This window comes from Eleutherodactylus coqui, chromosome 3, assembly GCF_035609145.1.
Source record: "Eleutherodactylus coqui strain aEleCoq1 chromosome 3, aEleCoq1.hap1, whole genome shotgun sequence".
Lineage (NCBI taxonomy): Eukaryota > Metazoa > Chordata > Amphibia > Anura > Eleutherodactylidae > Eleutherodactylus > Eleutherodactylus coqui.
Window position 1 is genome coordinate 44,370,080 of NC_089839.1, and position 18,533 is coordinate 44,388,612.

Here is an 18,533-nt window from a genome sequence, read left to right on the forward strand (position 1 = left end):
GTGATACATAGCCTGGAAATCTTCCGGGCTATGTTGCTATGAGCAGTGGAGCTCGTCCCGGAAAATTTCCGGGCGTGCCACTCAAGGGGTTAATGGGCTGCATAACTATACAAAAAACATTATACCGTATATACTCGAGTATAAGCCGAGTTTTTCAGCACAACAAAATGTGCAGAAAAAGCCCCTCTTGGCCTTATATTCGAGTGGTATAAAAAAACCCCTCAATACTCACCTCCCAGCCGGCGTCTGTGTCCCCAGCAACGCAGCAAGCTGCTGCAGTCTTCTCCCCGGCTTGCTTTTGAAATCCCCACCGGCAGCGCTGTGATTGGATCGAGCGCCAGCCAATCACAGTCGGCGCTCGATAAACCAATCACAGCCATTCAGTGATGTCATTCTGAATGGCTGTGATTGGTTTATCGAGTGCCGGCTGTGATTGGCCAGCGCTTAATACAATCACAGCACTAACGATGAGGATTTCAAAAGCAAGCCAGAGAGAGGACAGCGGGGAGAGGCTGCAGCAGCTTGCCACACCGCTGGGGACACAGACGCCGGCTGGGACTTGAGTATTGCTTTTTTTTAACCTAGTATATACTCAAGTATAGCTAGACACACTCGAGTCAATAAGTTTTACCAATTTTTTGTGGTAAAACCTATTGACTCGGCTTATACTCGGGTCGGCTAATACTCAAGTATATACGGTAAGTTTGGTATGTTTTTTTCTCTTCTGCAGTCAAAAAACTCTTTTGTTTTTATAATGATACTTATTTTTGAAGCGTCGCATGGAAAGTGGCGTACGTTTCTCTTTTTTCCATGGCCGGAGCTCTGTGAGGGCTTGTGTTTGGCGTCACGAGCTGTAGGTAATATTTGTATCATTTTTGGGTACATATGGCTTCTTGCTTGCTGTTATTGCGCTGTTTAGGAGGTAAAATTATTACGATACACATTTTGCCTCTTTTTCGCTTGTTTTTTGATGCGCAGGATTATTAGTGTGCTAAAATTCTTGTACTGGTCGCTACGGGCGGCGATACCACATATGTGGGGTTTTGCTGAAATAGTTTATGTGTTACATAAAAATAGGAGACAAAAAGTTTAAAAATGTGTTATTTATACATGTATATATATTTATTTTGGTCTCTGTTTCTTGTGGGGGTTTTTTTGCACTCTTAAGCTCCTGTCCACGGGCGATATGTCACTGCGTTATCCACGGTGATAATCTGGCCGCTGGTAACGCAGTGACCGCTCTCCATAGACCTAACTATGGAAAGCGCAGCCCACTGTCCACGAGCTGAGAATCATAGCGATTCTCCTCTTGCGGGATTCACAGCGCAGCATGCTGCAATTTGCCGCAATGTTTAGCTGAAAATGTTTAATGCGCTTCATGAAAATAGGGGAAAGAAGAATAAAAGAGGGTTTTTTTAAAAGAAAAAAGAATGTTTTATTTTATTTTATGTACACTATTGATTTAGTCACTGGCAGAGCAGGATGCTTGTATCTGGCGTCCTGTTGGTATGACAACCCAGCGACACAGAGGGAGCTCCCTCCCTCTGTGAAGCCTTTCCATGTCTCCACTAAGCTGCTGCTTTCTGCAGCTCCTTGAAGGTGGCTGAAGGTGTGTATAAAAGCAGCCAATCAGTAGCTAGCACAGAGCTCTGGGCACAGCAGTGAGGTTGTGTATGTGGCTGCCAATAAGAAGCTCTGGGCGTCCCCTTCACCTCAACCCGTCTCCACCCAGCAGCCTGGTGGTGACAAGATACAAGAATACCTGCAGGAAGCCCCAAATGCATATCCTGCAGGTCTGTCCATGGGACATGGGAGCAGGAGATCTACCAGATTGTCTCTCTTAATACCATGACACCAGACACAGTGTCTCACCTGGGCTTGTGAGGGTGCTAACTGGACTCTAGCAGACTGGCAAAATGTGGCGTGGTCTTATGACTTGCAGTAACAATGGCTTCAGACGGATGGTAGGGTTTGTGTGTGGCCCAGACCCCGTGAAGCCATGGACCCAACAAGGCCTTGTGCAGGCTAGGTAGGAGTGGTTCCATATTGGTATGGGGTGTGTTTTCATGACATGGGTTGGGTCTAACCCTACGTATGTGCCATTTATCATACCGATGTCTACTTAAAGTATGTGGCAGAAGGACCTTTTGACCTTCCCCAGGCATCAGGTCTGATGCACTCAATAAGTCTAGTCCTCTGCATACAGGCTTTCTTTAGCAGCTCTTCCCATGTTTAGCAGCAGCATGGATGCACTATAGACAACATTAATCTGAGGTTAAGTGCAAATGAATGAGCCATAATGTCACTTTTTGCTCTTGCCAATAAAAGCATGAGCTGATTGAGTAGACCGATGAATAGACTGACTCTTAAAGGATATATCCCCCTCCAGGCATATTTTTACTGATTGTATATAGAATGAATCTACATAAAAAGGTGACTTATCCTGTAAATACATTGCATCCATTATCTTGCACTGACCTTGAGTTACAGTCTGTTGTTATAGCCAGGAGTTGCTTTCACAATTCTGCTGGCTTCTGGAATTTTCCCAGCATTCTTACTAGTTAAATGTCTGCTTAGAGCTTGCTTTGGTGATTTATATTTGGGAAGCCTTAGCTTGTCCATACAGTACACATTAGATAAATTATTGGCTGGGACCCCCCCCCCCCCCCCCCACACACACACATGAGATAAATTATTGGCTGGGCCCCCCCACCCCCCCACCCACATCTCCTTCTACATCTGCCATCAGGTAAGACCTTTGATGAAATTCCAATCGGCTGTTAGAGGTGTGTCTGATGACAGGCTTATTGTCTGTTTCCAATGACACTCAGCTGAATTGTGATTGCAGCTCTGGAGGATGAAAGCAAAATAAGTAATACATGTATTTATAAAGTTACAGTATTCAAGTCTCGGAGTGCAAGACTGATATATGCATTGTTAATTTCTCTTTGACATCTATTACATACTTGTGTATACTTAAAGGGGTTATCCAGCCCTCAAAACATTTTAAAAGCTGCTCAGGGTGGTGGAAAAATGTTATAAGGGTCATACTCACCTCACCCGATCCCCCACTCCCTGCTGCAGTAATGGCATCACCAACATGTGGCTGCACCAGTCACCGGCTCGCTTCGGCTGGTGATTCTCTGTGTGCCACCGTGTGTATGTAAAGTGGATCACTGCGTGTTTGCATGCAAAAAGTGTGAAAATATATACTGATGTTTGGCAAGTATTTGCTGGAAAGAATAGCGTTTTGATCCCGTTAGTCTTTCCTCCACAAAATAGAGAAAACGAATAGAAACTTGCCTATTGGTCTCCGTTTCTGCAGTTTTTTTATAGGCAGAGATATGTTCCATTCACGACCCGTCCGGAGGAGTCATTTTCAAGATTTTAAACAGAAATCTTGACAGCACACCTGGACGGACCCATAACAAGAGGTGAACAGGTCCTAAACTTGTTTCTGGTGTGGAACTGATGTAGTACTTTTGGTTCTGTATCTAGGAAGTCATTGGAGTTTTCGTATTGTATCCATGCAGTAACCTCAGTTCTGTTATTGTGTCTATCTACTAAGCTGCCTTATGTAGTAAACTATATTGTGGTACTATATGTATTTAGTTATATAGTATATTAGGCTGAAAAAAGACGTGTGTCTATCTAGTTCAGCCCATTATCCCCCAATGGGGAAGGCATAAAGTCCATGAGGTAGGAGACAATTTCCATCATTTTAGGGAAAAAAATTCCTTCCTGACTCCAAGTGTGGCAATCGGAATAATCCCCTAGTCACCGACCCATCTGAGTAGTCAGTGACTATAACATATAATATTGTTACACTCAAGAAAGGTGTCCGTGTCCCTCTTATATTCTTTTAGTGAGTTTGCCATCACCACGTCCTCAGGCAGAGGGTTCCATAGTTTCACTGCTCTTACAGTAAAGAACCCCTTTTATGTCGGTATAGAAACCTTCTTTCCTTTAGACGTAGAGGGCGCCCCCTTGTTACAGTCCTGGGTATAAATAGATGATGGGAGAGATCTCTGTATTGTCCACTGATATATCTATACATAGTTATTAGGTCGCTCCCTCAGACGGCTTTTTTCTAAACTAAATATCCCCAATTTTGATGACCTCTCTGGGTATTGTAGTCCACCCATTCCATTTATTACTTTAGTTGCCCACCTTTGTGCCCGCTGAAGCTCTGATATGTCCTTCTTGAGTACCGGTGCCCAAAACTGTCCACAATATTCCATGTGTGGTCTGACCAGTGACTTGTAAAGAGGAAGGACAATGTTCTCTTCATGTGCCCCTAGACCTCTTCTCATGCACCCCATGATCCTATGAGTATGACTTTTAAAAAACTTTTTCCATCACACTGAGCAGGTTCGCAAAGATTTGGATGGCTGGATATCCCTCCAAACCCTGAAGTTTGTGACTTAGCTTTATAAATGGCGGATTATCCGGGCTAAAACCAAACTGATGAAAAAATACTAAATACAAAATAAATATAACATTTATAAAACTGCAAGGTTGGCAACAAAATTCTGTGATGAAATCTTTTATTCTCTTCTTGGCCGGATCTCCAGAAGAATGTGAACCACCACCTTTCCGTATGCAGCAGCTGGGCAAATGAAAGCAGTTAAAATGTTTTTTGGGTGAAAGCCAATCAATAGTTTCAGAGTTTGTCATCGTGTCCTCGACGTCTTTACTTCTGGAAGGCGCAAAACACAAACCGCTATCTTCCAATTTCATTTCCCAGTACAAGGGCAGCAGTTGTTCCTGACATTGAGCAGCTGCGCATGGCGGTGTGACAGTCCGCACAAAATGGCTGATCTAATGGTGGGCTTACAGCAGTAGTTAGAGGGATCATAAAAAGGCAAACAACAACATCTGTTCAGCCATGTCACAATGCCAAGCTGGAAACGCTCTGATCTAGGAGGTAAAGCTCTATTTTACAGAACTTTGTGAGACTATGTATTAAGAAACTGTACAGCGTTCCATTACACAGTGTGTGCACTAAAAGTGACTTTTAAAGGGGTTGTCTAGTTGCAAACTGTTGATGGCCCATCCTTCGGATAGGCCACTAATGCTAAATTGGCAGGATTCCACCACTGGGGTTCCTCACTGATCAGTTGTCCTCCAGGCCAATGTAATTTTGCATTGAGCTGATTTCTGCAGGAAGCAGACAGCTTCATTCCCACTGCAGTGGTCAGGTTTGGTATTGCAGGCCAAGTACTCATTCCCTTCAATGGGAACTTTGCCTGTAATACCAAACCTGGTCACTACAGAAATCAGCTCAATGCAGAAAAGCATCGGCCGGGTGAACAGCAGATTGGCTGGCATCACGTATGACAGACCCCTGCTGATCTGCTATTGGTGGCCTGTACTATGGGTAGGTTATCAGTAGTTTACAACTGGACAACCCCTTTAAAGGTTTGCTCAACATTGGGAAACTGGCTGTGTGCAGCATTTCACAGTATAGGCAATGTGGATGAGATTTCAACTAATCCCATCCACCAGTTGCAGAAAAATCGGCAGTGTAAATTAACCTCTTTGAATATTACAATTCGTCAAAATCTGCATAAAAATGATATATATACACACACTGAAGGAATACAGTACTAGAAGTGGCCTCTAGGGGGCTTGAGAACAGGTTTTGAGAGGAAAATCTCCGGTACCGAAGGGGTTTTTCCTAATTAAACAGCCAACACCTGGGTGCGTGTGGCTGCAGTACAGAAAAGCTCCTGAGTTTCTGAGCTCGGGGTCCATTCTGGGACACGCGGTCCCTGGGAGAAGGTCCATTCGGGTCCCCTCTGGTGAATGCTGGATGAGAAAGCCGCAAACCTGACAGGGGAGAATAGCCCCTTGGTTGAAACCCTGGATGGGTATGATGTGATGGACCTTTTGCTATATGTTTGAGACACTGGTCTTGTATTGGTAGACAGGTTAAAGAATATGTTATTTAGTGGCCACACAGCCAGGGACTTGTATGTATTCGTGTACACTGTGATAAGTAAAGGCCCTTTTACACGCAAAGATAACGAATGAATGATTTAGCGATGCATTTGCATAAAGTGTTAGAGGACAACACTTTATCATCTTCATGTAAAAGGACCTCCATTAGTTTAAAGCACTCTCCCAGCTGCCGGAACATTCCTTAGTTCTCCTTGTAGCTTCCGGCAGATTGCATTTGCAGCGTCCGAGGAGTGGGACACGGCCTAGGAGACAGCGGGGTAGAGTTTGGGGCCTTGTCACGGTGGCTCTATCGTCTCCCACCCAGAGGGTAACCGGTGACACATCCAAGGGCCGAGGGCAGGCTAATAAACAGGAAACCCAATAATGTATTACCCTAGTCTCTTATGTCACGCGTGACGCCACCGTTCCTTCTGCCACGGGGGAATTCCTGGATGGTGGAGTAAACTCACCTTCGCGCGGCCTCCGTAGGGGAATTCCAAGTTGTCGGAGTAAATCCACACACACACGGAATTCTTTTAAGACACAGCCTCCGGAAACGGACGGGCTAGTGGTCGCTTTACTTTAAGTAACTTGATTACAACTTCAGAATACACAGCAGCAGGAAAACAATGCAAAAACGTCAAAGTGGTGTGACAGGGAGGACTCACGGTGGGCCGGAGAAACCACAGTCCTGTTATCCGTAGGTCCTCATCCCGGCAACACGCTCTCTTCTCTCCCACACTCTACCGGTCAACACTCACATTTGATAAACCAGGGTGCGCTGCATGGCGGTTCCTCATTCTCTCACTTTTAGTACGGAAGAAGTCCTTTCATATCTCCTGGGTATGGCAGGCCCAAGGAAGGCTGTAGACTTCTTTCAGCTTCTTCCATTCTAGGCCACACAGTCTGAAGGTGCCTGCGTGGTCCTCTTGCACTCTCCAGAACAGAACTCTTTCAACCCTCTTCAAGTCTGGACTCCCCTCTTGCACACACCTTGCATTCACATATATATTATAAGATCACTTGACACACAAACAGATACATTTTCCAGACAGTCAGCTCACATACCAGACAGTTAACCCTTTCAGTGCTGCAGCTATGTAATACACATCATTCTTGCAGCACGGAAGATACTGACATCACATAGACTAATGCATGCATACAGATTGCATTGTTCTCCTGGCGGCTGGCGGCACATTCCAAGGTTCTCTCCGCGGCTAGTGTAAACATGCCATGGGGAGAATATCCTGCAGTCTTTTAAAAGACAAGCAAAATGCATTCAAATTGAATATATTTGCTTAGACTTTCAGGGGCTGAACGATGATTTTATGTGCAGTTTACGCGTTTACGTGTAATGATTATCGCTCATTTTTGGCCATCTGGACCAATTTTGAGCGATTATTGTTGCGTGTAAAAGGGCCTTAACAGTGTGAAGATTATGTTAAAATTGCTGTTGCTTTACCACAATAAAGGATGGATTTACTAAGTTTGTCCTCATCTTTTGGCCTGGACGTGATTTACTGGTGTGCGACCATCCACCTGGTGGAGCAAAGATGGCGATCCGATGAGCTAACAACCCCCAAGTTGTCACAGTATATATAAATATACATACAGACAGACTCACCGAGGAGTTGCCCCTTGTGCTTCTTCAGATAACTGTGGAGCAAGTTTCTTTACCTCCGCCAGCTCCTTGCTGAAGACTTTGCGCACAACGTAGTACGGATAGCTGGTGACGCTGTGCTTCCGGCAGGATGCCTGGGGAGCGCTCGGTAGCCTGTGCTTTAACTATACAGCCTGCCTTAGCATCTGGGGAACAGACTTTGAAGTACTAGTGCTGCTTGCTGAAGTTGTAGTCCAGTAGTTCAAAAAAGCAGCCGAAAAGTTAAAAGAAAAGCGGCTTTTATTGCCCATGCATGTCAAAATCTACATGGAGCATGCAGATTTCAGGATGGGTTTTGATGCAGATTTCACCCCATAATTTAAAGAAGGCACTAAAAATCCACAGTAAACATTGACCCGCAGGTACATTTATGCTGCAGACTTTTTTTTTCAGCAGCATGTTAATGGGATTTCTCAAAATCCCATCCACTCCCATCCGCTGCTGTAATATGCTGCAATGTATGGAGAAAATCTGCAATGTATTCACTATGTCCCAATACCAGCAATGGGACATAGCAGCATGTCCAGGACAACGTGGGCTATCATAGAAAATTACAGAGGGGAACTACAAGTCCCAACATACCTATGTTGGGTATATTAGACAGGGACTTACAACCCACAGGACATCCAGGTTCTTATTATGGCATTTTCAGAAGGTGATAAAGGAGATAACTACAACTCCCAGCACTTCCCTAGCTATAGGATCTCCCCTAAAAGTCATGCTCTCAGGACCTTTTAGAATCCCTTGATCAGTTCTGCCCCCTTGTGACAATATTAAAGCTACTTCAGCCTCCACTACCCAGCATACAAGACTCTAGTGCTGAACTCTGCCCCCTGGTGACCTCATCGGAGGTCCTCATGCAGCTAGGTACCACTGCTTGAGGCAGGAGGCTCATCCTGCCTCATGGTAGGGGCACACTGACTGCAATACTATGTATCTGTCACTTTGTGTGGTGGTGTCAGTAGGGCTGAGAAGCAGTTGCTGTTCATGTGCCCGACCGCTCAGAATGGCGCACATGCATTTTGGTGGAATGCCTGATGTGTCCAGTAGGCGGAGATGGAGACGTCACTAAGGATGGAAAGGGGCGGTTTTGTAGGTGATTGGAAAGGAGCAAGCCCGGACCTTGGGGTAATTTGCATTAGACAGCCGGGGGTAATTTGCATATGGCGCACAACACTATTGAGGAGGAATATCTCAGGAATTGTAACACGTTGGAAATTGATAGATATCTATGGATTAATCATAACAGCGCACATGTAACTAGAATTACAGTAGGTCATGTAAGTCTTTGAAGTTGGATCCACAGTCCAGGACCCTGATTAATTAGCCAGTACAGCTACAGTATAAACGGTGACGTTTGTACGCCCAACCGATATACACGACTATCTGAGGCATTGGTTTCAAATGCATTCGTTCACATGGGCGAATATATGGCGCGTAAATACGTCGGACCGTCAAAAATTTAACATACGCGACCGAAATACGGTCAGGGTATGTAGGGTGGCTAAAAAGATAGTTCTGGAACAATCTATTGCCTGATATACGACGGTGGCTCCCATAGACTCCTATTGGAGCTGGGGGAAAAAAAGGGAGGGGGAGGCATTTTTGCAGCGTCCAACGCTGTGAAACGCTTACAGGTGATTTTATGTAGGCATTAGAAGGCATCCCGAGGATTTTTGTAGTGCGAGGGTTTTCCGGGGTGCAATGCATATTTTAGCTAAAAACGTCGCTCCCAGTTGTGTGAATGGGTATGCAAGTTTACGGTGCGGCCGAGAGAGCGCAAAGACGCATATGTCTGTGCCTCTTGCTCTGGAGGACTCCATGAATTTAGCTGCTGATTGGGAATCGAACACACACTGCCATCATCCCCCCCCCCATCCCATTCCATCTTCTTGGAGAGAAGATACTTGTCAATGAATACTCCTCAAAGAGGTTGTGCAGCAGCTACGTCTCCATTAGACATAATGTAGCTCCTACTGTAAAGTATCGAGAATATTAGTCACCACGGTGTTCTGTGACTGTATGAAAGCGCCTATTCTCTATATAGACAGATCTTACATTGTGTCTGCTTGCGATATATGAATATGGGGAATGTTTATTACAAGGGGGGTTTGGCCACACACAGTCCGGAATCTTCCACGGCTAAATATAATTTTCATGTTTGGACCTAATTCTGAAATGCTTGAACGGAATCTTTCCCGCTATGACAAGTAGTCATTTGCAGCGTCTGTGCAGTGAAATGTCCTGGAAAATGTGAACATATCTGTAATTAGCGTTGTCCAAATTACAGTTTGCCGCAGTAGTTATGGCACGGAGCGGGTTGTCAAATATCAAATAGTATCACAAAACAAATGCAGAAAGAAAGGCAGATCAGCAGGTGGTTACTGAGACACGAGCGTCACAAGGAGACGGGGCGCTGCTAGGAAAGCCGACTGTAATACGAGTCATCAGCGGATGTTGGTACAGCGCTGTCTGCTCTACCGGGAGACTCTTGGAAAAAGGGGGTGATTCTTGAAGGGTTAATGCACTATGGCAAGGACTGATGAACACGGTGTAACGTACTTTTTGTTCCCCGGTTGTAACTAGAGATGAGCGAACGTACTCGTTTAGGGCGATTTCGTAATCGAGCACCGCCCTTTTCGAGTAACTGACTACTCGGGCGAAAAGATTTGGGGGGCGCTGGGGGGTTGCAGAGGGGAGTGGGGGGAGAGAGAGAGAGAGCTCCCCCTGTTCCCCACTGCTACCCCCCGCTAACCCCCCCCCCCCGAATGTTTTTGCCCGAGTAGTCAGTTACTCGAAAAAAGCGGTGCTCGATTGCGAAATCGCCCTAAACGAGCACGTTCGCTCATCTCTAGTTTTAACCCTTTCGTTCATTTTATGTAGGACTAAAAATTATCGCTGGTTCGTTCATTTATCATTCTGATTAAATAGCGCTCATTCAGTCATTCTCATTCACTGATACAATGAATGCGACCGCCTGAGCAATTTCTCACTTGAACGAAGCAACATTGTATCTGCCTGTATAAACAGCCTGCCTGAGCGAACTCAGACATTGTTAGCTCGTTCACACGATAGATCATTGTCAGCACGCTCAGCGCGGACACATGGCGGCGTCCTCACAGTATAATGCTGGGAAAGACTACACCACATCAGACCACAGGACAGGGATGGCGAACCTTTTAGAGACTGAGTGGCCAAACTGCCACACAAAACCTACTTATTTATAGCAACGTGCCAACATGTCAGGGGGGCGGGGCTTATCAGGACATATGATTTTTACCTCCGTTGTTGTAAAAAGGACAGGGCCGCTTCAAAATTGACAGGGTGCAGGGTGACTGCTTTTCGAATGTGGAAATGCTGCAGAATTTGCCACAGGAATTTCCGCTGAGGACATTTTGCAGCATTTCTGCCACATGTAAACATGCCCCAGTGGTAATAGTGACCCCCACAATGGCCCCAGCTGCAACAATGATCCCCCACAGCAGCCCCCCCCCACAGTGGCCCCAGCAGTAAAAGTGACATTTCACAGCGGCCCCAGAGGTAATAGTGACCCTCCACAGCGGACCCAACGGTAAAAGTGACCTCCCCACAGTGGCCCATCGCAGTAATAGTAAACCCCCCCCCCCCCACAACGGCCCCAGTGGTAATAGTGAACCCCCACAGCAGCCCCCAGTAGTACTAGTGACCCCCCAAAGCGGCCCCCAGTGGTAATAGTGACACCCCACAGCGGCCCCCAGTAGTAATAGTGACACTCCACAATGGCGCCAGTAGTAATAGTGACACCCCACAGCGACCCCAGTAGTAATAGTGATATCCCACAGCGGCCCCCAGTAGTGATAGTGCCCCTCAACAGTGGCCCCAGTAGTAATAGTGACATCCCACAGTAGGCCCAGTAGTAATAGTGACACCCCACAGCAGCCCCAGTAGTGATAGTGCCCCCCTGAGTGCCAGCAGGGAGGGCTCTGTGTGCCACCTCTGGCACTCAGGCCATTGGTTCGCCACCACCTCCATAGGAGATGGAAGTAACTTGCCCTTACTGCTCAGGAAGATGGAGAACCTCTGCCTAAACACGGAGCTAGCATCCTGGAAAGGACAGCCCCACGGTCTTCATCTAGGACCTGACTATCCCTATGAAAACACTAAACGCAACTGTGCAAACACCAACACAGTGAAAGGAAAGTAAACCGAGAATAAAGGCTCCAATCACCGCAACCAACAGAACTGAATAAACAGCAATGGACTAAGGGAGGGGTAGAAATATAAGGCCCTCCCCACCTGTTGATAGGTAAACCACAGAACGAATCACACCCCGAACTTTCTCTCACAGGTAGGATTCTCAGAGAGAATACCAGCATACAGGTACAGATAGCAGCCAGCAGCCCCCGCACAACCTGTGTCAACCAGTGACCTGCAGAGTGACTGGTCTGTCCCTGCATCGTGGCCAACATGCCGGGACAATAGTTTGGTGTAAATGGACCTTTAGTTTCTGATATCTTATAGATACTTTCTAGAGTGTCTATCAGTAGCATTATACTTTGGGTTTGTGGCCAGAAAAACTACTTATTTGAAAAATTCTTGCAATAAAACCTGTGATTTTTCTTAAACTTATTCTAAATCGCCTAAAGTCAGTAAACCTAATTGAAATCAAGTAAGATAAAAGGGTTCGTCCCATTACTCGTCATCTGCCTCCTTTAGAGCCCCCTGTGCTAAAGCAGTAGTACTTACCTGTTCCTTGCCACCGCGATCCAAACTGTGGGTTTGGCATCTGTTGTAACAGATGATGTCCCCAGAAGTTCTGCTGGCCTCAGTACTCACCTCCTGAGCACCGTGATGCCAGGAGTTCAGGAATGTGACACTGCAGCCTCTGATTTGCTGCAGCGGTCACCTGACTTCCGGTGACATCACCTGTCACAACGCTGGGACCCCAGTGGGGCTGCAGCACTGGATTGCAGCGGCAGGGAACAGGTAAGTACTATGCCTCTTCATATTTTAGCATAGAGGGAACTAAAAGTAAATGTTGTCCAGTATCCAGACAACCCTAGGTACCATTTTTTTTTCGTTCCAGGAAATTTAATCTAGTTTTGTGTTGACTAAGAGACAAGTAACTTTTAATAATGTGTTTTTTTTATTGAGTCGTAACTGTGGTTTTTCTTTCCAGTTGAGCCAGTATTTTAGCTGGCCCTAAATCCTATGCAGCATATCACTGCACTCCTAATAATGGCAGATTGCATACGGCGCATGCATCTGTTGCATCTCCACCAGACGCTGGCATGCTGGGTCAGAAGATCATCTGGCTAGGTGGACCTAAGGGGGGCGATCACCTCTAGCCTACATCCGCCTGGTGTCTCACCTCACAAACCGGCGCCCTTTATGGGGTTGCACATAGCTAAGGTTGGCTAACAGCACCACTCTTGTTCATTGGCTGTGACAGGTATTGCAGCTTAGCCTGATTCTCATAAATTAGGCTGGTCTGTAGTACCAGATACCACCCGTGCACAAGTGTGGCGCTGTTCGAAGAAAAAAAAGCAGACCTATTTTTTTAAATCCAATACAACAATTTCTGAATAATACGGTATTTATTAATTTCCATTGTAACTGAATTGGAACATTCTACCTCATCTGCACCTATCAGAACATTTTTGACACCTCCTAATCACAGTGAATACGCAGAATACTGGCCCATAGACGAGGTGGTGACATGCACAATCACAGTGGTGTGCCCAACAATGATGTCACCCCTGATGTGAATGCCATTGCTTAGCACCAACTGTCCAGTTAGATTCATAGGGAACAATTAGAAGCTGCTTATTATGCTCGCCTCAGTGTTGTTCACATCCTGGATCAAAGATTGCTCTCATTAAAATGCTGGAATGCCGCACTCTACAACCGAAAAACAGGAACTTGAGCGAATTAGGCCGAGACGCCAGATAATTAGTCAGCAGAAGAGGCTGTCTGACACTTTGTGTTAGGGGAATTCCTTCTCTTCTTTGCATGTACAATGATCCGCACTCCTCCTTTTAATCATTCTAAATATTTTATTGAATGTTTTTTTTTCTCGTTCCTTCTATTCCGAACTGTAATAAACATAATTCCAGTAATGGCTCTCCAGGTGTAAATGCGAGGGCAGCGTTTCTGTGACTATTTTTATGCTCTGTGGCACCATAACGCTGTGCTTAATGCATTATGTAAGAGTCATTACTTCAGCTTACTTACCCAATGCAGTGGTCCAATGCAGACCTTGGCAGCAAGAAGCAGAACGGTCGGGTCTGTAGGACGCATCTTACAGCACTCTTTCAATACTGAAATTGCGTAGGAAAACTGGGGGAGCAAAGGGAAAAAAAAGCTTAGAAAACAAGATCTGGGAGAGAAAATCTTAAAAAGAGCATCTGTTACCGCTTTACGAGATGGAATTAATGAGAGTTTATATATATATATATATATATATATATATATATATATATATATATATATATATACAGGGTTATTCAAAAAGAAGGACAGCTACACAATCCACACAATCCGCACATCACTGACATCTATAACATACCAGTAAGTTTCATTTTCTGCCACATCATGGGGCTGACTGTCTCAGATACAGTTTCATGGTCCCTGAAATGCGTGGGATAGTACGCATTCAACATGGGCCCCATAAGAGCCTCGTGTGGTGCAAAGTATTAAGGCAGCAGAAATGCAGTCCTAAGCTCTCATTCACGACCTGAAGGTTGCAAGTTCAATCCCCGCATGGTTCAGGCAGCCGGCTCAAGGTTGACTCAGCCTTTCATCCTTCCGAGGTCGGTAAAATGAGAACCCAGCTCGGTGGAGGGTAATAAATAAATGACCTGAAAGCGCTACGGAATAAGTTGGCGCTACACAAATAACAAGCTTTATTTATGTGTCGCACAACCAACATCAAACTGGTAATCTATTTCTTGCCACACACGAATCAGCTGGTCCCTAGTTATTGAAATCACAGCTTCAACAATCTTGTAGAGTAGCAGGCATAGGTGGGGCAAAAACTCTATCCCTTATGTAACCCCATAGATCAAAATGACATGAGGTAAGGTCAAGTGACCAAGGAAGCCACAGTCGAAGAACAAGATCGAGTTGTCCCCCTCTTACAATCCAATGTTCTGGAAGGGTGTTCAGATAACGCCGGACCTCCAAGTGAATGCGGCGGGGCACTGTCTTGCATGAAGATAGAGTTTTGAGAATCTTCTTCCAGTTGGGGAAACAACCAGTTTTGCAGAATGTTACGGCATGACATGTCTGTTACAGTTCGCTCTGCGAGAAAGAATGGCCCATAATGGCAAGAATGGCCCATAAACTTTCAATGAGCTTCTTGTGTTCAACAAGGATTTTCAGTCCCCCAAATTCTAACATTTATTTTAGCATAGAGATGAAATGTTGATTCTCCCGAAAAAAATTAGCCGTGCCTGAAGTCCTGCTCTAGTTGTGGATTTCCTTGGGCTCTTCCCAAAAGCGCCTCTAACACACTCCACATTTTCTTGACACATGAGTGGGTGGCCAGTGTTTTTTTGCTGGCATATGCAACCAAGATCAACACATTTTCTGTGCCACTCATATATTTATTTGTGACGCCTGTCTTTGGAATCGACGCCGGAATTCACGTTGCACTTGAACAATGGGTTCACATTTGGCAAACTCAAGCACACACAATGATTTCTCCTGTGGGGTCACTGATTTCCTATAAACTGTAAACAGCAAGAAACGGCACTGCGGTGTGGTAGAAAATTGAACTTACTGGTATGTCATAAAAAAATCCCTAATCTGCTCCTTCTTTTTGAATAACCCTGTATAATTCAATGTAGACTTAGAGATGTGTTAAAACAACAAATAAAGTAGTATTTACTTGTCTGCAGTCCCAGCGATCCACTGCAGCATCCCCACTTTTCTCCTGGTCTTTGTTGACTGCGGAAGTCAGGTGACCAATGTCTGCCAATCAGAACTCCTAGCATCTTGATGCCCAGGATGTGATCGATGATGCAAGGGGAATGGGCAATGATGCAATGGCCCTTGATTGGCAGGCAGTGATCACTTCCGCTGTCCAACCACTTTAAAGGGGTTTTACAGGCAAAAACTATTGATGTCCTATGCTCAAGACAGGTCACCAATAGTAAATTGCTGAGGACCCGCAGCTAAGGATCACCAACGATCAGCTGATCACCCGGCCCAGTGTCAATGCAGAGGGCCAGTCATGCGTCATGAGAAACAGTAGAGTAAGTGCCAAAGCTGGCTCTACTCCCATTGAAATCAATGGGAGATAAAGTGCCACACTTCTGCAGCAGTGGGGCTGGTGATCAGCGCATCGCAGGGGATCCCAAGCAATTAACTAGTGATGACTAGCCTGAGGAAAGGTCATCAATAGCTTTTGCCTGGAAAACTCCTATATATAAAACTTTCATGTGTCTCTTCATACGTGTGTGTGTTGAGGAGGGGGAGAATTGTCTGTCCAGACATGAACTGTTGTAAATGCTATCACCGCCCCCTTCATCAATCAGAGAACATTTTTGCTCTCTGATTGTCACATATAGGGGTCTTTTTTTTCCCATAAAAGGATAAGCAGGTAAGCTCATTTTTAAACCCTTAGTGATATAACTAATTTTAGGCTTAAGAACCAGTAAATTGTTTTCCCTTTTGATTTGCAGCAATCATAACTTTTTTTTATGTATATATATTCATATTCAACTTGGTTATATAACTACCAGAAATGTATTCCTTCTCTTGAGAATTCTTCACACTTTCTATCCTATACAAGATAATGTTCATGTGGCTGTATACAGCTAGAGGCAATACAAAAACAGTAATTCCACATCTATTGTTGTACCCAACAACAACAATAAGAACTTTTATAGATTCGGAACTAGGCCATAATGAACAAATCAAGTGGAATGGAAGAACGCTCCAGCTGGACTGTAATTTTCTGATAAGTAGAAGACAATAGCTTCATAGTAATAATGAGACTACATAAAATGATAGCCTAATTCTTGCAATCATTGTCAACGTGACTCATTCTGGTGACTGTGTTTGGTTACATAGATGGTGTTGGAAATCTGCTACAGTGTTGCATTTAACCCATTATGGTGTTGTAAGTGGAAGCTATTCTGAGATTGTGTGAACCATATACTGTATACTCAATTAAAGAGTGCAATGACAGATACACTGCATCATACATGCAACTTGGCAGCTGTACATGGATCCAGTAGGTAAGGGCTACCTAAAGAACAGGCAGCAGTTCACTATCGTCTATTAGATTGCATACACTGTAAGTCACAGCGTTACTCCAATTCAGTCACGTTAAAATTGGAAATACTTCCTGAAAATGTCGCCTTTTTTATTGTAGATTTTGAGTTTATGTCTCCTGAACTTAGTCACCTTAAGCTCATTTTTAAACCCTAGGCCTCATGTCCACGGGGAAAATCAGGCCCGCCGCGGATTCTTCATGGAGAATCCCGCAGAGGGTCCCTCCTTTCCCGCAACATGAGGCCTAAAAAGAAGAATTACTTACCTGTCCGGACGCTGCGGATCTGCCTCCGTCGCAGCCGGATCTTCTTTCTTCGGCCCAGCGGATGTGCTCGGCACGCCAGCAGTGTGCCGCGCGCATGCGCCGTGCACTCTTTTTTTTTTTTTTTAACTCCTGCTCTCCCGCGACGGAATTAAGCTGCGGGTGTGCCGCGGATCCGGACGGCTTCCATAGGCTTCAATAGAAGCCTGCGGGAACCGTCCCCGCGGGGGACCCGCACTGAAATGGAGCATGCTGCGGGTGTTTTCCCGCACATGCAATCCGCGCCTCAAGGGAAAATGACATCCACAGGTATTTAACTACCTGCGGGTGTCCAATTCATTCCTATGGGGCGCGGATCACGCGTGCGGGAAAAACGCTGCGGATCTGTCCTTGGGGACATGAGGCCTTAGTGATCTAACTAATTTTAGGCTTAAGAACAAGTATACTGTTTTCCCTTTGAGATGCAGCAATCATAACTTTTTTTATGTTTTCAGGAATGTAGTTGTTGGACACCTTGTATTTTGGGGACGAACTCTATTAGCAATTTCAGGTACATCTGATATATTAAATAACTCTTATTACCTCTTATTTTTTTGCTGTGGGACAATGGGGAATTTCACCACTGTTTCTTTGGGATTTATTTTTACAGTTTTCACCATGTGATAGAAATTTTAAGTTAACTTTATCCCACAAGTCATTACAATTATGGCAACAGCACATTTATAAAGGTTTTATTATTTTACTGCTTTTGCGCAACAGTTTTACTTTTATTAAAAAAACTTTTTTTTGTGGCACCACATTCCAGGACCAAGCTGTATGAGGTCTTGTTTTTTTTTTTTGCAGTATGACTTGCAGTTTTTATGAGTACTTTTGTGAGGTTATTTACAACTTTTTGATTACTTTTTATTTTGAGGGTATGAGATGAACACAAAATGACTATTTTAGCAGTTTCTCTTTTCTTTTTTTATGGAATTTACCATGCTAGATAAAAAATGCAATATTTTATAGTATGGGCTCTTATAGATAGTGTTACCAGGCATGTGTACTTTTTTTTTGTTTTGTTTTTTTAATAGTGAAAGCAATTTTTTTTCTGTAAAAACACAAAGCAATGACTGTGTCATCTGTGGGGTTAAATGGTAATGGTAGAGAGAAGTGATTAGATCACCCTTTGATGGAAAAAAAAGACCCCCATATGTGACAATCAGAGAGCAAAAATGTTCTCTGATTGATGGAGGGGGTGGTGATAGCATTTTCAACAGTCCATGTTATTGCTCTCCTGGGACAGGTAAGAAAATCAGACAGATAATTCTCCCCCACAACACACACACGTGTGGACAAATACATGAAAGCTTTAATTCAGTATTCCCATTTACACTTCAAACAGTTTTATTGGTGCAAGAATTTTGG

The 18,533-nt window shown here is 44.7% G+C and overlaps 1 protein-coding gene across 3 annotated transcripts in view; it reads right to left on the reverse strand.

Moving 5' to 3' along the window:
- Nucleotides 1–18,533, reverse strand: part of TTC7A (tetratricopeptide repeat domain 7A) — a 436,415-nt gene that overhangs the window by 274,097 nt on the left and 143,785 nt on the right. For all 3 annotated transcript variants that reach the window (XM_066595533.1, XM_066595532.1, XM_066595534.1), the window contains one exon: nt 13,817–13,921. In XM_066595533.1, coding sequence (XP_066451630.1) covers nt 13,817–13,921 — 105 coding nt within the window. The remainder of the gene's footprint in view (nt 1–13,816; nt 13,922–18,533) is intronic.